The sequence below is a fragment of the Oryzias melastigma genome, linkage group LG9 (genome assembly GCF_002922805.2).
Source record: "Oryzias melastigma strain HK-1 linkage group LG9, ASM292280v2, whole genome shotgun sequence".
Taxonomy (NCBI): domain Eukaryota; kingdom Metazoa; phylum Chordata; class Actinopteri; order Beloniformes; family Adrianichthyidae; genus Oryzias; species Oryzias melastigma.
This window is the reverse complement of record NC_050520.1, coordinates 29,363,287-29,384,891: the sequence shown is the minus strand read 5'-3', so window position 1 is coordinate 29,384,891 and position 21,605 is coordinate 29,363,287. Positions and strand designations below refer to the sequence as shown.

Sequence of the window (21,605 nt, the reverse complement as noted above, 5' to 3'; positions counted from 1 at the left end):
GCAGTGCGGCGAAAGAAACACATTTTTTGACGAGCCGCGAGCAGAAAATTCCCCACGCGGGAAATCGCGTTTGGTGCTTCCTGGCTCCTCCTCCACCCAGCTGATTGAAGGAGGGAATGAATGATAGACAGAGGTACTGGACAGACAGCCGATGTCCCGCCTCCAGAGTCATATACCTCACTGTGATTGGTTCATTCAGCTCTGCACATAACAACTGTCATTCATATCAGCCTTGCGGGCCGCACTAACAGTAATCTTTCATATGAAGACGGGGGCCGCAAATCATCATCCTGCGGGCCGCAGATGGCCCGCGGGCCGCGAGTTTGAGACCCCTGGTTTAGTTGATGCTACCTTAAAATGATTATCTAAAAACTTTTTTTGTTTTTTTTGCTCTAAGCTGCATTTTTTCTGTCAATTTTGTCCATTTTGAAAAGAAAAATATCTTTTTGCCCCATTAAAAAATATTAGCAAAATAAAGCTTGAATAAAAAAACTAAAATCCTGATTAAAGCTCACTGCTTACAGCCTGTCAGTGTGAGCCAGCTCAGTATGTGTATGTGGGGTTCTGATGAGTGTAGAAATTAAGGAAAAGATCTTACCCTCACCTCCCCTGTCCTCCTCTTCTCCTTTGCGGCTTGATTTCTTTCGAATGCGACACTGCTGCGAGTAGTCCACCACCTCCTGGCGGGCCTTGCGGCCCTCTGGCGACGGCGTGAAGAACTTGGTGAGGGCATCGATGAGGCCCTTGGTCTTGCTGTTGTAGCGCAGGCCGCTCTGCTCGTCGTCGCCTCGCATGGAGAAGAGTAGCCGGTCGTCGCCGGGGTATCCCTCACAAGAGGAGCTGGAAGAGGAGTTGGCCGAGACTGAGCGCTTCCGGCGGCCCCGCCCCCCAAGCTTTTTGAAGGGCCGCCCCGGCCTGTTGGGAGATAAAGTAGTGAACTCCTGCAGAGGTATGAACCTGCACCCCCCTTTGGGAGTTTATTCTCCCACTGATGAGACAATAGCATAAAAAAAAAAAAATCCGAGGAGCAGCTGGCGGCTCCGTACCTGGACTTTGGCCGGCCCAGTGGTGCGTTGTAGCGCCGTTTGATCTGCGCTGCCTTTTCGTGTAAAAGAGTCTTTCCCTTTTTTCTGGGTTGGCAGATTTGGCAAATCCACATACCTGTGACAGAAAAAGAAAAAAAAAGTGTGTTTTAAAAGACAAAGCCTTAAAACCTACTGCAAAAAAGCAGAAAATTAAAGCATTTCAGAGTCTACATAACTTTTAGAGGAATCGACAAAAGTAAACTTTTAGATTTCCTTGGCAACAGAGTTTTTCTTTGTTAACCACGCCTACATTACTTAATATTTTCATCCGCTTGGATTCATTTAAACCGGTTCTTTTCTTATCTGAATTGCTGGTCATTTTCTGTTGTATTTTCTAAGTTTAAGTCCTCTGCATCCCTCACTTCTGGTGTTCCACAAGGCTCTGTTTTGGGACCTCTGTTGTTCATTTCATATCTGCTGCCTTTGCAGCATATTTTAAGCTCTTTTAAAGATAATTTTAACCATTTTTATGCTAATGATATTCAGCTTTATGCGTCTTTTAAAATACAGATTTTATGCAGGTGTCTGGATTCAGTCAAGAGTTGGATAATTGATAACGTTCTCCAACTAAATGAAGCTAAAACTGAGGTCCTCGTCCGTGCTCCTGGCAAATGCCTCCCCAGATAATCCAGTGGCTTGGTCCACTTGCTTCCTTTGTGAAGCCCTCTGTGGGGGGCCTCAAGGTCACTCGTTTGTTCTTGTTTTTAATTATTTAAAAAACATTGCCAAACTGAATTCAATTGTGTCGTGTTCTGAGATGGAAATTCTCATACATGCTTTAATTTCTTGATTATTGCAACTCCAAATTCTCATGTTTAAGCAGATCTGTAGACTCAGTGTTTTCTTTTAAAAAGCAGCTAAAAACATCTTTTTAAAATTGCTTTTTCATGATTCTGTTTTTATATCGTGTACTTAGTGACTTTTATTTTGAAATGTGCTATACAAATAAAGATTATTATTAGTATTGTCAATCATATTGTTTTATTCAGCTTGACCCAAGGATTTGTGTATCATATTTTTACTACATTATGGTAAAAAATAATCGAGCAACAGAGAATGACATTTTTGTGAGCTTGCGACGCTGTAATCTACGAACTTTAAAAAAAACATCTTGCTTTTTTTTGTAGATTCCCAATGATACTCGAGGAGTTAGGAGGCGATAGATTGGAGGAGTTAAAATTTGCAGAAGCAACTAAAGGTGATTTTTTTTTGAAAATTCAAAATAGTGTCCTTTTCCGAGGTCAAAGGTCAACAAAACCTTAGTATTTACTATAGACCCAACCTGGCAGTGTGCATGTGTGAGAGATTTTGTGTTTTTTTCTCATATTGTGGAGAAATGTGAAAAGGGTCCTGTGAAGAAACTTCAAAAACTTCCTTAAATATTTGACACTAGTGCTTTGGTTTCGTGAGTGGATTTTACTGCTGTACATAACAATAATAATAAAACTTTGATCATTTACCTTTAGGCATCCGCGTGAGTGGAGGGTCACAGCACTCCATGTGGAAGCCCCGGTCACAGGAGTCACAGAAGAGCATGTTGTCCTGCTCACACACAGGAAAAGATTCACCTTAGTGTTTCCTATTTCTTCAGATCTACCATAGTTTTAGCTCTATAGTTTGTACCGTCAATGAATTGTCAAGTTTGGAACTTATGTCAAACTTTGCAAACTGCGTTCACATGTCAGCATATTTACAATTACAACATTTACAATCATTTCACAGTGAACACAACCAGAATTAATCTGTTTTTTTTTTTAATTAAGGCTTTTAGAGTATCTTAAAGTGATTTTACTCTACTCAATGGAGTCTAAATGAGTCAGTAAATAGGATTACAAAAGATCTGCTCTCATTTCTAGACAGTAAAATACTCAAATGGAGAGTTTCCATCACACTGTTGATCTCATAGATAAAGATCTCCACAAACAAGTCATCTAAAGGAAGCTAAAATAAGTGAAACGGCACAGACAATAAAGCTGAAAAGCAGGACCACAGATGTCCTTATCTGACGCCTGAGAGAGTCTTCAGGGCTCCTTCATGTTCCTTCATCCGCTCACCGCATTCTTTCCTTGATCCTGACAGCTGCTGCAGGTCTTACACTCGATGCACTGCCACCACAGAGCCTTGACTCGCGCCGTGAGCTCCGGGGAGAACTTCAGACAGGACGGGTGGCCTGGAGGTACAGGGAGACAGCACAAGCAGAAACGAGCGCATCAGAAATGCAAACTGCCTTCTGGCTGTGGCTGACAGACAGCCCTGACCCACTTGTGTCATTTCAAAATGAAGGAGTAGAGGAGGAGGAGGAAGAAGAAGAGGGGGAGGGAGCCTTCGGTCTATCAAACGTAGCAGTGAGGAAAGTTTTTGAAATAAAGATGACAGTCCGTCAGCGACGCTCTTTTGGTGGATTGGAGGAGAAGCAAACAAAGACGACCTCGTCTGCGGTAGAAACCCAATGAGGGGAGCAGAGGAGGTCCAGGACAAGACTGCTAAAGTTCTGGAGCCCACCACACCATCTGGGCTTCAGTATCCTTTTAGTCTAATTTTATGTGTCCAAAACCTACAGGTTTTTTGTCAGATTTGTAGGATCCTCATGTTTGTGGGATTATTATTGTCAAAGTGTTAGATTAATTACATATTTGGTGTTTCAAAGAGTCTAAAGCTTAAAGAAATTCTGCTCCATACTCACCACTGTTGCCGCAGTCGGCGCAGGAGATGAGCTCCTCCGGTTTCTTGTCCCGGTTCTGCTCCTTGGTGCCCAAACAGAAGCTGCAGATGGGGATGGGCTCCGCCACCGGCTGATGGAGGGACAAACACACAGAGGAGAGAGAAAAGCAAGCAGTCAGTCCACCGAACAGAAAAGTAAACATTGACTGTATATGAGAACTGGACTGAGCGAGTCCTCCTCCCCGTGTGGTTCCAAACAGGAAGCAACTACTGGCCTAAAGAAGCCGATATCCCATAATCTCAGCCATTATATTTGTCTGAATCATAATTCTGTCTCAGGGCTGCACGGTGGCACAGTGGTTAGTGCTCTCGTCTCACAGCAAGAAGGCCCCAGTTCAAATCCCGGCTGGGGGATCTGAAACAGAAACACCAACTGGGGACCTTTCTGTGTGGAGCTTGCATGTCCCCGTGCCGTGGTTTTCAATGGGAACTCCGGCTTCCTCCCACCGTCCAAAAACATGCTTCAATTGGTGACTCTAAATTTCCCCTAGGTGTGAAAGTGAGAGTGTAAATGTGTGTGTGATTGTGACCCTGCGACAGACTAGCGACCGGTCCAGGGTAAATCCTGTCTGCGTCCATAAAGAAAAAAAAATTGTGACTGAATTGACTTTTTGGAGGTATGTCATTTTCTATGGGTGAAATCACACTTGCTCGGTCCAGACCTTATCTACAGTCTAGAGCTGCCATAAATGATTATTTTAATAGTCGACTAATCACTGATTATTTTTTTCGGTTAGTGGACTAATCGAGTCATGGGCAAAGGGGATGTAAAGCACACATCTGACTCCATATAGTAAAAACAAACGATTAGTCGTTGACTAATTTAATAGTCGATTAGTGGTCAGTCCTAATACAGTCAACAGAACCAAAGCAGGAATGTTTTAACCACAGTGACTTCAGCTGTGTGCACTACAAACAAGCGTGAAGGGAGGACCAAAGTTAATAAGGAGCTGCCGTGATGAAGGAGCATCCATGATTTATGTCGGTGTTGTTTCCACGCCGTCTGATGGCGTGCAGGAGCCTGGCTGCAGCCTCCTGTGTTGATACAGTTCTGAGCTTTTTCTTTAATTATTTAGCATCTCTGCCAAACATAAACTTCCAAAACAGAACAAAAGGAGATTTTAAGTTAAATTCTAGTTAATGTATCCCTAAAAAAAATATTTGTGTGTTAGAGGTATATAAAGAGCAAACATCCAGCCAGGAAGTTCTCTGTGGAGTTTTGTCCTGCTGATACTCACCGTTTGTTCTAAGTTGTTGATGAAAGTATGAATAAATACGGCTCAGATTAAGTCTCTTTCGGGGTAGAAAGTGTCATAAAGAGAAGGATTAAGCCTAACAGTCGCTCTTTCCAAACAGACATTTGATGAGCTACAAAGCATCCATGATGTGCTTTTTATACCATCTGTCATCCAGCTGTTTCCTCAATGTCAGCTTTAAAGAGAGTAGGAGAAAAAAAAAACACAATCCTGGCTGCTGCTCGCTGACAAAAAACAAGAAAAGTTTCAAGGAAAAGGAAGCACCTCTGATCTGATGAGTGATGGAAGTGCAGATTTCAAACCATCCAAACTCAGGTCTGATTCGCACGCTAAGAGCAGACACCACAGGAGAGATTCGGATAATGATCCTGTCTTCACTGAAATAACAGGAGCTCACCGACAGCTAAACGCTGGGACCAATTTGGAGGAGCAGATCTTTAACAATGTCAACACACAGATGAACCTGCAGTCATCTCCTGCTGGGGTTCTCACATTTAGATTCAGAGCTACAGAGTAAAACTGTTTAAAGAGGAAACGTAACACAACTAGAATATTTTTATTGCCTTGATAACACAAAGCTGAGAATGGAATCACAAATCATTAATGTTGTTAACACGTGATAAGATAAACTCGTGATTCAACTTCTCTCAGTTACTTGGAAAAACCTGTCTTTGCTCAATAAACTCGACTTCCCAGAATTCCAAGCTTCTATATTTACATCAGAAGAGTCTTTTTTACTGTTTTAAGTGATAATACCCTAAAATTTTTACCTTAAATACTGTTTATTTTGCCTTGCTTGGTGTTTTTTTGTTCAGCTTAACTTCATGTGAGTATTTTTTCTTATTTTGTCTTACTATAATACACACTAGACCTAAAAACACATTTTAAAATACCTAAAAAGAACATTTGTTTGTTTTTTACTCCGAAAATCATAAAATATCTAATTGTAAATCTGTATAATTGTGAGGTTTTTCTATTCTGTGCTGCAGGAAGAACTACAATGTTAGCCAAGAACTGATACTCAAGAGGTAAAGGATGTGTTTGTGTAAATTGGTGCAAAGAGGTTGAATGCAACCTTTCAAAATAAAATGCAATGTATCAGGCATTTTACTGCTGTTCCTAACAAAGCTTTGAAAAGAAAATACAGAGAAATAACAAAAAACATTTTTTTTTCCAGCTGAACACACTGGAGCATCACAATCATTTTTAAATCCTTCCAAACACTAAACATATGTATAAGTTTAAAAATAAAAATGCAAATAAGTTCCAGCTGTTATTTCTTTTCAGAATAAGATCCCACACAAATACTTTGTTCCTTTTTAAAAGCAAGAGTTTTGTGTAGCAGCACACAAAGGGCCACAATGCAAGCTGGACACTTGTGTGTCATTCCTAATTTTGTCCACCTGAAGGCAGCGTTTGTGTTTCTTGGAATGTGTTCCTCCCACCACAAAGCTGACAAAGCATCTCCACCATGACGTCTGTGTGTCATACCTCCACCTGTTTGGCTCTGCTCGCCTCACACCTTCTCACTGTTCACTCCAAAAGGCTCTCAAATATGTCAAATAGGAAACTTTACACCAATGATACTCTCCTGCGTTGTTCATTCACAAAATCTGCCTTGCATTCACACCAGCAACATGGTTGATATGTTGACTTTTCTCTTTTTTTTTTTTTTTGCTCAATGGAATAACTTCTTGCTTGCTGGTGCTATCAGCATCTGGTAACAAATGTGCATCAGTTCTATTATTTGCAGGTAAACGCATAAAAAAAACATCATAAATCTTGGTGGTGACACAGAAACAGAAGTAAAACCACATAAAATGTATATTTTGAAAGCGTCACTTCAAAAAATAAATGTAATGAACAGTCAGAGCTTTTTTAAATAGTCAGAAACAAATTAGTCATGTGGTTTGGAGGTTCTGGACGAAATGAAGGGTTCAGCTTGGTGATAAACATACCATGTATTTATTTATTATAAAAACTCCTCTAAATCCAGAAGCTGAGAGAAAATAATAAAGGATACTCCATGACTTATTAGCCTGTTAACCAAGTTTAGCTTCTGGGATCAGTGCTGCTACACTTCTAACTACTATACTGATGAGGGCTGACATTGGAGACAGTTATATTCAACACCGCTGATGTTTCAGCAAAGCAAACAATAACCCTCAAGCTTTCACGATTATGTCTGACGTGATTTTTCCTCCTGAGATTTGAACCACTGACCACCTAACCCGGTGATCTCAGCAACCGATCTGTCCACCAATTTACACAAAGGCATACTTCACCTCTTGAGTATCAGAGTTCGTAGCTAACATTAAAGTTCTTCCTGCATCACAGAATAGAAAAACCTCACATTAAACAAAAACGTCATGTTTTCCACCCAATATGAAATAGTTCTTAATATTTTTCTGTTATGATCTATAAACATCCAGCTTTCCTCATCTTTCTGTTGATAGAAACAGTGTTTAGGTTTCCTGTACCACCTTCTTGTGTGTTCATGAAGCCGCCTCGCTGGGGGTTAGATGCCCCCTCCCCGCCTCCCACGCCATTCTCAGCCTGACGTCTGCTGTGCTTCTCTCTGGATAGATTTTTTTTTTTAATAATTTCTTTTCATTACTCCATTTCTTAAAGGAGTTCCACACAAAAACATTTGACGGCTTTGGTCTTCGGTTCAGCGGGTTTCTCTAATTTATTCGACGGCGACATCTAAGCTCAGCGCTCTGCACACATTCCGCCGCCTCTGGCAGCGATCTGTCTGTCGCCTCGGTTTGTGGCGCGTGAAACTAACCTGTGCAGGATTATTCACGCTTTTTTCTTTAAATATGTTTATGTGAAACAATGCTTTAAAAATACCCATAAAAATGATTCAACTTTAGTGATCCTAGAAGCTTCAAAAGACTTAAAAACCAAAGCCAGACTTGCAGATGCATCTTTCAGAATGACCAGAATTACTCAGCAGTAAAAGTCAGATATTTATCAGCTGCATTTCTGAATCCCTTACATGCTTTCAGCTGTTATAGAAAGCAGTGACTCGAGCTGGTTCTCGGCAGCACCACGGTGTGAAAGCACGCCGCCGCGGAGAGCCAGGTTGGCAACTCATGCTGGCGAAGAGGAGAGCGGGACGTGGCCTTGATTTATTAGCTTCATTTCCTTCAGACTCAGAGGCTGTTTGCAAAGGGCCCCCGCTTCCCATCAGCCTCCGAGAAAAGAGAACACCAAGACTCAAAAACCACACAAAGACATTTTAAGATTATATGGTGGAAATGAGATTCAAAATAAGAAGTAAATCAAAAAAGACGACGGTGGATGTCTGGCTAGAGTTTTCTATTTTAAAAATGAATAAGGTAAAAAACAAAACACAGAAAGAGAAAGTCTGCAGCCTGTGAGCAACACCTCAATCATCGCTGCTGCTTAACCCCTCAACCGCCAGACGGGGTCAACTGTTCCCACTTAAACTAGAGCACTCCAATACAAACAAACTGGCAAGTGTTCCCGCCCCCCTACTTTAAAAAAGAAAAACACACATGGCAATAACGCCCAGGCTACAATGAAGCTGCCACTGTAAATGAATCCCCTGCAGATCATTCAAAAACCAGAAGCTAATCCTCCTCCTCCGGCTGTGACAGGGCGGTTGGAGCAGCACCGCACAGTCCTGACGCTCCTCCCGGCAGCTGCCAGGTAACAGGACTGCCGCTGCACTACAGCAGCACCCAAGAAAAACCTCTCGTGCACTTGGATGTTTAGAGTGTCGCGGCCAGCGCCACCCCGAAGGTGTCGACAGGCGTGCCATTGTGCCAGCAAAACTCAAAGCCGAGTCAAAAACACACCTTGGGGCAACTATCTGCCCCGAATTGGAGACATTACCGTGGGATTTTGACAGCAAATAAACCTGTCGAGGAAGTAACAGGTTTTCTGTACATACACACCCAAACTGTCAGTTAGGCACATCTGAGATGCATCCATCAGCCTGTACTTTATGGTTCCTAATTATTAAAACATACTCATCCAGGCCTGCATATAGAGGGAGAGAATAAGCAGATGGGTGATAAGGGGTTAAATCTGGATGACCTAGTTTTCCTTCAGAAGGGTAAAGGAATTTTTCATTCATCTTTTGCTTTATCTGCGATCTCGGACACGGATGAGTCAGAAAAACAGGAGAAAACAAGGACAAAAGGATAGAAAGAAAAGAAAGGAACAAAAAAAGCAGCATCACTGATCTGAATAACAACAGCAGTCCACTGCTCCACGAACCATGGATTTTGGTGAAACCCGCAAGCTAAACGGATCCATGGCGTGCATGGCGAGCAGGCAGATGAAAACACTTGTTCACTGAAACGTGATCTCCAGCACTTGTAGCTGCAGCAGACACGCCTCGGCGTGGCATTGTCCCATTGTTTGTGTGGCATGAGTGGACAGGTTGAACCACGGAGAAAACATCCCCAAATCCTGATTTTCTTGTAGTTAAAACCTGTCTGCTAATGAGGTGAATTGTGAAGCACTCTGTAGGGTTATGCTCCTGAGTGACCATCTCTAAGCTGACATTTTCTCTATTGGACAAAAAAAATAAATAACCAGGGAGCTAAAGATAAATCAGAGCATCAAAGGAGCTGGAGCGGGCCAGGCTGCAGCCATCACTGCCACAGCTGTTCAACACATTCACTACTGAGGTTAGCTGGAAAAGCACTGCTTGGTAAGCTGAAGGCTAATAGATTACAAATACTTCTTCATTTCATTCAGTGTCAAAGCAGAAAAGGAAAAATTGTTCAGGATACGACAAAAAATCCTCAGAGACGGTTAAAACCTACAATAAACTACACCATTTCAGCCAATTCTTACATCAGTGAGAAATTTAAACTGTTCTACAATCATGCAAACCCAGACAAAAGCACACAAACGTACATGAGAAAATGCAACAATAACCTTGCAATACAACGGTCTCATCTATCGCAGGAATTTATCTAAAAAATAACCTGCAATAAACAAAATCCACTAAGTACTCGACTTTATTTTTACAATAATCATAGATGTTTTAAGGCTGTAAAACTCACTACACACTTCACAGACAGACAAGAACATTTTCACAATTTCCACTCCTGTTTAAACTCTCAAAGTTCAAACTCTCATAGAAAAATAAAATCCAGTTTTATAGAATGAAACAAAGTTCAAGATCACGATTGAAGATTTGCAAAGATTTCAGCTAGCTTCAAGCATTCTGTACAGGAGACACCACAGAGTTTGATTGACAATGCTCTGCAGCCAATAAGGATGAAGGACATAAAGGAAAAAATAAAATAAAAATCTACAAAACAGCAAGACTGCAAAAGGAGAACCATGATATAACGAGGGAGTTTATAGATATAAATTTCTTGTTTGCCCAAAGCACAAAAAAAATTAAAAACATGAAATTCTCAGATGGAACAAACTATAGTAAAAGCTTAACCATAAAAAAATCTAAAACAAAGTGTTCGGCTGACACCTCTGGGGCTACGTTAACCCTTTAACACAGGAGCTTTAGCTTCCATGTTTACTTTCTCTCTATCACAGTTACTCTTCAACCGTTTACACAATTAGTGTTTTGCACAGTTATGAAACACTTTATGTTAGCATTGTGTTGCATATTAGTGCAAAGCCAAAACGAAAAACTGCTTTTTTATCTATGTGAGAATCAGCTGATTCATGCTGAAGAGTTATGGTATGTCTACAAAAGAGAATGTAATTTCCACCAATCTGTCTGGTTTGGTACGGTATTTAGGGTGTTTCCATCGTTTCCATTGTAAAATGGACCCATTAAACAGTTCCGATCTGTACCTCTTGAGGGCCACAGAAAAATGGCACAGGACAGTTGGAGCGAAGTTGCTGTTGCCACCCGCTGTTTGGCAGAAAGTGCCATTAGAACGCACCAGTATAGCACCAAGCTAGCGGTTCTGTTTTCTTCTTTATAGCGGTATCATTCTTAGGCACCCACAATCTTCTTTCAAATATTAGATTCCTGTAAAGCAAGAAAAAGACGAGCTGTTGTTGTTTTCCTAGTCATCGCACTACAATGACATGCTAGCAATCTACAACACGCACGCGCAGTGAAAACAAATCGCTCAGTGGAAGCAAGGCTTAACAGAGTGGAAACGCTCGCCAGAATTATCTGGACCTTACTGTACTATTCTTCCAGTACTGGACTGCTCAGTGGAAACAAGGCTCAAGTGTTACTGGTGACATTTCTAGAGTTAAAGGGTAATGACACATCATAGACCTTTTTTGATTTGGTAAATGTGACTCTAGGGTTTATAGGGGAAACCAATAATCATATTTATCAACATTTCTTTAAAGCAAGACCAAAAACCATAACCACTTATTCAACCACTTTCTGCACAAAAGCTTTTATTGATCTAAGAGCGATGTCACAGTGAATGGAGGAAAAAAAAGATGAAAACCAAGATCTCAAAAGATAATCCACATGTTTGAAATTCACTGTACTGTCAATCAGAGGTTAAACATGTAAAACTGGTGGCCCTGTAGTTGAGTCAGTTAGATGTGGGCCTTTGATGTTCCTAAAGATCCGTTTAGACTCACAGAGCGCGATAGCTGACATTCAAGAAAGACAACAGAGAATAAGGCAAATTATTACACTGAAAACTTCAAACACTGTCCGCCTACAAGTTATTCTAACATCAGTCAGATGAGTAGGTTGTGAAAACACACAACTCTCTTTGAAAGTTTAGGTTTATTAATAAACTATTTAAAGACTATACTGGGAAAATGTTGACGTCACCTATGTGGGTGTTTATCTGCAGTAAACAAGTGTATGGCAAAGACGTTTCAGTTTGAAGAAACTACAGCTTTGCAGGTCATTCATTCAGACATAAAGTACATACTCGGTATGCCATAAAACAAGCAGGGTGTTATTGATTTACAAGAATAATAGCATTGGGCAAAAAGAAAATGAGTTTCTGTTGTGTTTCTAATGTAAGACTTACTAAAGCTACCATTGCAAACTATTATTAGCTCAAATCACTAAGTAGATAATTCTTACCAAAACAAACAAACAAAAAAAAAAATCCTGAATAAAGATGAATCCTAATACAGATCAAATTGTGACCTTTATGGTATTGATATTTACTTTTAACAGCATAAACTTATTGTTGATTGGTTTCAAAATCTGCAGATATATCAACATGTAGGTTTTTCGAGTCCTCACAGATACCCTCACTACAGACTTTTAGGAGACAGACGCTACACTGCAAAAACACAAAACCTCAAATGTCAACAAAATGTATCGTCAACATGTATTTTCACAAGTTTCCAGCTTAAATATCTTATTACACTTGTTTGAAGACAAAACTAAGGCTTAATCCGAATTCTTCTTGTACCTCTCCAATTATAGTTGCATTTGGGGAGGTAGAAGTGTCCGAAATTGTTTAATGCGTAGGGATTTTTGACTGTGCATCCCTCTGCTGTGAGGGCGATCCACATCTCACTGTGCCACAGAGGTGAAATGCATTTCTTCACACGGGTAGGCTCTGAAGCACAGAAGTTTACATTTAAATGTAAGTAATGACTTTTATTTTAGCGTGACTTTTTAAAGTTATAAAACTTATATTATGTATTTTCTGAGCACTGCCAGCTACGCACTAATATGACCAGTGACTATTGATGACGTCATCGAGCGGAAGTTACATCTGATTGGAAGACTGTTTTTCCACAACTCTCCATTTGGAGGGTTGAATGTAGGCGTAGGGAGAAGCCAAAGGAGAAAAATTTGGATTTGGCCAAAGTTCCTGGTAACTTTTCAGTAGCACATAGCGAATAGTTTTAAGCCAAAATAATCTTAATATCTTGAGTCATTTGATCTTGAAACATCCTTTTTTAAGCTCTAATAAAACAAGTTTTTTTTTATTCTGAAGTTTGAATGTAAACTGACATTTACATATCAACTTTAGAACAAATTCACGATAAACCCTTGTGCTATTCTAGGTATTTTCACGTTGGGAGTGGGGTCATCTGGACCCCACAATACAGAGCGCTCAACTTTTTTTCCCCTCAATCATTTTTGATTTTCACTGGTGTTTGTGGCAGACATGGAATCCTGCCCCCCTTTCATCCACATTTATCATGGAATGGAAAACACGTCAATGTGAGGCTTGGGTCATCTGGACCCCATAAGATAGCACGAAGGTCAAGAGTATTATACTCTAAAATGAGGATGGTTAGACTTTGAAAAATCTTTAAAGATATTTGGGAAGAAACATACAAATTTCTACTATCAAGATATGAAATATTTTTTTTAACAATAAATAAAATTTTATTTTGTCTGAAGGGACATCACAGCTGATTTAAGACAGCTTTTGAAGACAAATTTTAGTTTTGTTTCAGATGTTACATCTTAGATTCAATATTTTTGAACTTGAGTTTAGAAGGACTTTTTTAACATTGCGTGTGTGGTGTTCAGTCCAAACTACATCACAGAAAAAGAACCAACGCTTAAACCGTGGGGGGCCTAAACCGTGGCCATGTGGAACTTCTACATCCAGGAGTAAAATGGTGTTGGAGACATAAGCGGAATCTGTAAAACCTAAGCGTTAGTTAAAACTGTTGTGAGATTAATAGGATGATTTGGAGGGAAACTATAATATCACAGAGCGTGTGCAGAAAACGTAGGAGTAAAAAAGGGTCTTTTTCACACGTCCTCGCCGTGACACCACCCAACTACGTGGAGAACTCTGCTTCACCCCGCTCCAGCTGTTGGAGAGAGGGCAACTGGCGGGCAGCGAGATTGCTTTTACCTATTATGATTGGATGAGCATCACACAAACACACAACTCTGCGCACACACACAAAAAAGCTCTATGTTTAGCCCACCCCACCTAATGACCACAGCTTCATACCGCTAACAGGCGATCAGGGAAGCAATGAGGTTTGCCTTCTTTATATCGGTGACCCCTGGTTGACTTCTCTCCCCCATTCACCTCCCCCTTTGTGACCTGGCAATGGCACTCTTTTAGGGAGGGGAGACAGAAATAGAGTCTGGAATCCCTGCATCCTGATGCAACCATCAGCTCGCCGAGTACACAAATCTCCCTGCAAATGGGGTCATGGCTGCTGCTGCTCGGCCATTTGTTTTGGTTTTCCTCGCCCCCTTCACCTCCCCTCCCACCGGTCTCTTCGCCTTTCCCTAGGAAATCAGGAGCGATAGCGCGGGGCAGGAAAGCAACGATGCGTCAGTGGAAAGCCAGAAAACAGGGCAGTGTGATTATGCAATTCCTATCCAGGGCCTTTTGTGCGCAGTTCTGATGCGTGAGCCCCTCGCACCGACTCAAAGTGACACACACACCAAGGGCACAACAGCTGCAACACTCTACTGCAGCAGGATCGCTTCTGTAGAAAGACACCAAAAGACTCCCAAGAAAAAGATTTTAGAGTCTTTTTAGCCGCAGAGACATCGTGCATCACCGTGCCGAAAGCTATGAAACATCAAAACCCACCAGTCTTACATAAAAATGTTCAAATTTAGACAAAAAAAGTGTTTATTTGCAGGCGCATCTCATTTTTGGCACCATTTCAATCAAATTTATGCCACCTTGCAATTATTTATTCATTCACATTTTTAAAGAAAGTGATAAAATGAATCATTAAACATTATAGACAGAAAAATTATGTGTTTGCTTTAAGTGCTGCAATTAGCAGGAAAAGAAAAATGTAGGTTGATCTCCAGATTAAGAGGTTGGGCCATCTGCAGCCAAGCAGGTCACTAAGTCAAGCAGAGGCCATGTGACCTGCAGCTTCCCCATGGATGCCCAATCATGGCCTCTGAGAACCTCCGTGTCTCACCACATCTACCTGCAGCACTCAAATGCCAACCAAAACCAAAACCTCATGACATCAGCAGATGCAACAAAAGTGTTGCATAAAGTGTTTGACCGCACAGAGTGAAGGATTGTCATTTTCTTGATCACTACGGCTACACCCGCTTACAGGTTTGGGTTTGGCAGGTACCTCCTTCTGTCGGCTGCAGCGCCAACAAACAAACAAACGGCTTTAGGACAGACTCACTCTGGTCATGCAGGTTGAATACTCTCATGGGGACTTTCAACCACATGGGGGGCACATTCATAAACTCAGACCACAATTCAATTCTTGATTTCTACTTAACGCTGGGCTTTAAAACAGGGAAAGGTGAGCATCTCCTCAGATAGAGACAAAAATGCACTCTCGTCTCCCTCATCAGTTGGTTCTCACATAAGCTTTAGTCACATGTATCTATCCGTGAGTTGAACCGTACGTGTGCTGCAGGATTTCGGGTTATCCTCAACTGTGGAGGGTTTTAGAAAGGAGTGCAGGTGTGTCTTGCAGTTTCCTTGAGGCTCATACAGACAACTTAACCCTTGTGCTATTTTATGGAGTCTATTCTTACAAAAGTGGACAGGATTTTATGTCTGCCAAAGATACCAGTGAAGATTAAAAAAAATCCTTGAAAAAAAATAAAAGTTCTGTATTGTGGGGTCCAGATGACCCCACTTTTAATGTAAACATGTCTAGGATAGCACAAGGGTTAAGAGATGAAAATGTAACGTACTATTGCCGTATGTGTGTTAAGTTTATCGTCAAGCATTCATAAAGCTAATGGAAATTTAACAAACTTATGATGTGATGCTGTTGCTGCATGGAGTCCTTACACCACACTCTACTCGTTAGTAAAGTGCAAATACTGACTCCATACTGACCGTGTGCAAATACTGCATGCATAGGTGGCACACAAGTGCCTGTAGGATGCCCACACAAACTACACTCTGGTTGTCTTATTTCAAACAGTTTGGCACTTATCACCTGAACAGCACCAGTTGGTTCCTGCACAGTGCGCAGGGCTCATTTTGGAAAAAAATCCCTACGACACGCTTGCATCTCACCTACTTCACCCTTATGTGTTGTTTAAGTGTTCACTATGTCCTGTCGCTCGTAGCATGGCCATCAGAAAAAAAAACAAAACACTTTCACTATACACAAAGCTGTCAACAACCTCATGTAGGCTAACTGCGTGCACCGTACAAGTTTGCCAATGTTTCACCCACAGACAGTCTGTATCCATCTGTAAATGCTCTTGTGACTATGGCTGTGGTAGTTTTCAGAACTTAGATGTTCCAAACGAATGAAAACAATCTGCTGTCAGGTTTGTAATGCACCTAAAGTGGGTATGCAAAGTGTGAGAGCTGTACAACTTCTTAACAATGAACTTTAGCTACACGGACTTAAACTGAAGAGATCAGTCTGTTATTCTGTAGACTGGAAAAACTATTCAAACATGTCTGTTATTGTCAGATGTAAAAAAATAAAATAAAAAAACAAGCATTTCTGAGCTGTTTACATTAAAAGTGGGGTCATCTGGACCCCACAAGACAGCATGCTGAACTTTTAATTTCAAGGATTTTTATCTTCACCGGTGTCTGTGGCAGACATAAAATCTTGTCCACCTTTATCACACACATCACACATTTTTGATCTATTGTAAGCGTTCTCAGTTGTCTTTTGTTTATGATTACGATGTTTTCAGGCAAAATCTAAAAACGTTTGTCATTTTCTAGGTCTTAGTTTCAGCAGAGCAGCAGTAGTTCATTAGAAATTTACCTCTGCTGTCGGAAGGACTGGCGGAGTGAGCCACTCCCCACTTCCCATCATCCCTTTGTTTACTCACCATCCTGCTAGCTTACAAACTCTCTCAATCCCAACCTAACATTAACCGGTGGAACAAAAATGGCGAGCAATATTGGAGCTCTCCAATCATACAATTTTGAGCCACATGCCAGATGAGAAAAACAAGGGCACGCATGGATCTAGGAGGTAGATCTAGGGATGTTGTGGCTCGCCGTTGTAGCTTCTACATCATTGCTACAGGATTTTTACAAACGCATGTTTTCATCTGTTCCTCATTCACAACTATTTGAATAAAGATATACTCAGAAATGCTATTTTTCAGCGTAGTTTTCCACCAGAACATGTTAAAAACACTATTTTCATCGCAGTGGGTCTTTAAAGAGACTTTCTGGTGGAGTTGGAATCTTTGTTTACGTGGGGTTCTTCCTCTGTGTGCCTGTGAGTGAGAACACGCCTCTGAACCTTCCAACGAGGGGTTAGCAGACGGCTGCTCTCTCTGATCAGGTTACAGGAGTGGGCGTGTTCCCCATCTCGTCTGTCGTCTGGATGTCTGCTCTCCCTCGCGGTTCGCCCCTGCAGTGGCCTTCTCCTTCTTTCTGGTCTAATGTCAGGGGCAGCCCTCTCTCTTCAGCAGAGACCCTTCTCACCTTAATGCATCCCTTCCTCTCACTTCCTTCCTTCCTTTCTTTCTCTCTGCTGATAACTTGACACATGCACCCTACAGGGCGACAGAAGCCATACAACACGCTGGCCCGAACTTCTCTTAAGCTGTTGAGAAATGGATCAACAGCTACATCCAATCAGCTTCATCCATCCACTATATTATTGTGAAGCTTTGTGGGATATAAACATACCAGCTTCACAAAAACTACTTTCAAAGACCACATTAAATTTCTCTCTCATCCAAAGGCTGATGGGAAATCTGTGACATTGGGTTGCACAGGTCCTAAAGTCTGTTATAATCAGCCATGTTTAGTCTTGCTATGATCACAATTCAAAAAGAAACTTTCTTTAAACAAACATTCAAGCACAGACAAGAATGTGTGTTGACAGTAGGTGTGTCAGTGGTGCACTTGTGCTGTTTTGCATGTGTATTTAACCAAAACACCTTACCCTGTCTTTCTCGTGTGGCAGCAAGCGGACAGGTGGCAGTGATTCCAGAGAAACCGTCCCGGTGCCGTCGTCCAGGGAGCTGCTGCGGCTGATCAGCTGGAATAGCGGCCCCTGCTTGGCCACGCGTCCGTGGGCCACGGCCCTCTTCAGGGCGACCCTCAGTTGCTGGTGGAAGAGGCCCGGCCCCATGGACCCGCTGCCCGACAGGTAGGCCGCCACGTCCGCCTGGCACTTGAGGAACCGCTCGATGTTCTTCAGGCTGGACCCTTCTGGCTCGTGGAGTCCTTCCAGCGCACGTTTGATGAGCTTGTTCCAGTCTAGACCCGGCTTCTTCCCCGAATGAGACGCACTGTTGCTTGAGCTGCTGCCGACGCCACTTCCACCTCCTGCCGGTGCTGCCGCCGTCGACGCTGCAGTACTGCCTCCTCCAGAGCTGCCTCCACCTTTAGGCTTCGGCAGAACCAACCGTCCGGGATTATCCGGGTCTTTGTAGGAGTTCAGTCCCTTGTTGGTGACCTTAAGAATGGTACCATCCTTGACGCTGAGCTCCAGTTGCTCTAGGATGGTTTTACGGTCCAAACCATGGGACATGGAGACGGCATTGCAGATCCGCTCCTCCGACGGTCGCTGCTTTTGCTTCTTCACCTTTTTGATGGCCTCCAAGATCCATTGGGTGTACACTGGGTTTGCCAGCTTCACCATGGCTGCAGTCTTGGTGGGTGCAGCAGCCCTAAAGGCTTTCCTGCGCTCAAAACAATGGGATCAGAAGCCAAGGAAACACCTGGGCCTGCGCCGTAGCGCCGCCTCGTCCTCTTGCGAGCCCTCTACCTGCTTACTATCCCTTGTCCTGGGGTCGAACTGAGAGTCCCTCAGAAGCCGAGTATGAGCAGCACGGAAAGGAGCAGCTGATCATAGCACAAGCTCCCTCCGTCAACCCTCCACTCCGTAAACTCCCAGCCAGGCAAAGAAGGCCCGGTGAAAAATCGGAGCAGTGCGGGAAGGAAGACGTCTGAAGATACACCTCTGGATTATCTTTCTTTGTACTTTTAAGTTTGAAGAAGAGTCAAACTTGGCTCCGACCGCTGGCTGATGAGGTCTTTAAGTGGGGTAGAAAGGATGAGCTTCGTCTTCAGAACATGAAATTCATGTTACAGAGACAGAGAAAAATAAAATCGTCCTGGTGGATCCCGGCGTTCCACTTTCCTCCCGCCTGCATTCACCTCCTGTTCTTTTGTGCTCCCCCTTTTTTATATAAAAATATCAGCACAGGGACAAAACAGATATGTCACTCCAGGAAGCAGTCGGGGCGAACACCTTCTTCCTTCCTGCACTTCAGCAGATGACACTACCTGTAAAAACAAGAAAAAAATACAAGGAATTCAATTAAAAAATGAAAGTTTACAGAAAGTTTACACACTACAAATGAGCAGGAACCAAAATTTGACGCTGAAAATTATATTAAATAGAGCCACCAAAACACACAACAGTGACACACATAAACAAAGACATGCTTTCGTTTTCATACAACTTCATGCTGCATGTGCACGTAAACATCAAGATCAAACACTGATCTAAAACGAGCATCACAATCACTGACAGAAATCAGTTTAAACCAAATAATTTAAGAAACTATATTATAAATTGATATTTTCCTATGTTGACTATTGAAAAAAGAAATATATCAAACAGCCTCTTCCTGAAAACTGCACTATACCAGGCTGACAACCTGCTCAGCTGGGCTGCTGGATGTAAACATGAAGTATTCAAGCACATTCTGTTAGCAAACATTAGCTGGCATGCTAGCAAGGGAGGAAAAAAATAATAAAATACCAAAGATTAGCCACCGCCGTAGTATCACTCCGCCGCCTTTTTTGGGTACTATTTTAACCCCGGGTCAAGACTATGACGATAAAACTTACCGCGAAATTTTGCCGTTTATAAAGCTATGTTAGCCCACGAGCTAGCGTAGGGGTCCTGTTCCCAACGTTACTCGTAAAACGTAAACAGCGCGAGAGGTTAGCCACAAAAAGACCACTTCGGTCTGCCAGTCTATCTGCCCGACCCAACGAACCAGCGCGCGGCTGCGAACAGCCCGATCCCGAATGTCATTCAGACACCTAACGGGGAGACCGAGGCCTTCCGAGAGGCACAATGCAACTTGCAGACGGCCATCTCCGGGCTAACGGACAAGTGCAAAATCGAGGGGAGCAAAGTGGCGGATTCTCATAGAACTGTCTGTTCCGCGGCCTAGTTTTTAGCTTTTCAAGAACGCGCGAGGAACCTCAGTCCGCCCAGACAAAATCCCTGCAAGCGGTCCCCGCCTCGCTGACTTCCTCCCTCCACCAACCGCCCTCCTCCGTCGCTACAGCCTGTGCTGCGGTGGAGACAAGGCCGCCAGAGTGGAGCAGCTAGGCCTCGGCTTCAACACCCCCCGCTCCTCCGAATCTCCCCCCACAACCCACCCACCTCCCCGACCACCATCCCTGTGTTACCCCTCTCTCCCGCTACCTCTCGCGGCTCCCCAGAAAACCAGCGCTGGTCCGGTTCTTGTTTCCGAGGGAAGCTCGGGCAAAGCGTTCCGAGAGACAGAGAAAAAAATCCCTCCGCTCACCTCCGAGCCGATTTCCGCTGCTCCTTGCTAGCGAGACGTGTCAAGCCGCCGCCAAAAAGGTGCCCGGAGCGTGCGAAGCGAAGACAACAACAAGGCTAAAAATGCAGCCAGAGACCAGTGGCTCTAGAGCCGCCGCCATCTTTGAGTGAAACAGGAGCACGGCTGATGGGGGAGGGGGGGACCAGCGAACCGCCAGGCAGGGCCAAGGGACCGTCTGCATAGTGCGAGGCGCAGATTCAGGGGGAGGAAGGAGAACAGGGAAAAAAAATCCACTGCAAGGCGCGGGGGCGGCGGCGGCGTGCTGTTGCTATGAGAGGGGTGTGGATTTTGCTTGAGCACATGAAATGGAAGAAAAGGACAGATGGTGGTGGTGTTGGAGGAAGAAAAAAAAAAGGATAGGTGTTCGTGCATTCTTTGCTGCCACACACTCAAGGGAGCGTCTGCATTTTACCCAGAAGTCACAGAGAAAAAAATCAAAGTCATTGAGCGTGCCTTAACGTTAGAGGGTATTTAAAGATCAAAGTGAGGCACATCTCACACTGCAGTCTGCCTTACCCACAGGATGTATGTTTCTTAAAATGAACACAGGAATTGAACCTCTCAACCTCAGATGTGGGATGTCTGCTAATTACAGGAGCATGTTATAATCAGGCCTTTTGCGGGGCAGAAACAAAAATGATCTAATCCAGGGGTGTCCAAACTTATAGCAGAAGGCCAGATTTGGTGAGGTGAATATCTGTGGGGGCCAACAATGGAAATTGTGTTTTTAACTTGTTCTTGTGGCTTTAATTTTTCTTGATGGAGGACATATAAAAAGAAAAGTAATTGCTTAAAATGTCATTTCTGAGTATTTCTTTCTTGAAATCACTTGTAGCTGTGGCGTAAAAGCTACTACGGCAAGCCACAAGCTCCCTGCTCTGCTCTATTCTAGTCCATCCACTTGTAGACGACTAAATTCATATACTTCTTTGTTTTCCTCATCTGACCTAATATCTGACTCAAAACTGTCCAAGTGAAAAGCTTCAGTATTGCTCGCCATTTTTGTTGCACCGCTAATATTAGCTTGGGGTTGGGAAGGGCTGTAAGCTAGCGGGACAAAGGCCAAATTTGAATTCTTCCCTTCTCTATACCCCTCCATTTGTAAGGGCATTTGTAGTGGAAGTGGTTCCGAAGTATATA

The 21,605-nt window shown here is 42.9% G+C and overlaps 1 protein-coding gene across 2 annotated transcripts in view; it reads right to left on the bottom strand.

Moving 5' to 3' along the window:
* The window catches only part of kat6a (K(lysine) acetyltransferase 6A), a gene marked incomplete in the record, with an annotated part of 30,940 nt that extends 9,626 nt beyond the window's left edge, over positions 1 to 21,314 (bottom strand). For both annotated transcript variants that reach the window (XM_036213686.1, XM_036213687.1), the window contains 7 exon segments: positions 599 to 915; positions 1,047 to 1,161; positions 2,546 to 2,627; positions 3,140 to 3,255; positions 3,769 to 3,877; positions 17,816 to 19,164; positions 20,427 to 21,314. In XM_036213686.1, coding sequence (XP_036069579.1) covers positions 599 to 915; positions 1,047 to 1,161; positions 2,546 to 2,627; positions 3,140 to 3,255; positions 3,769 to 3,877; positions 17,816 to 18,517 — 1,441 coding nt within the window.
* Between the last annotated feature and the right edge of the window lie 291 nt (positions 21,315 to 21,605).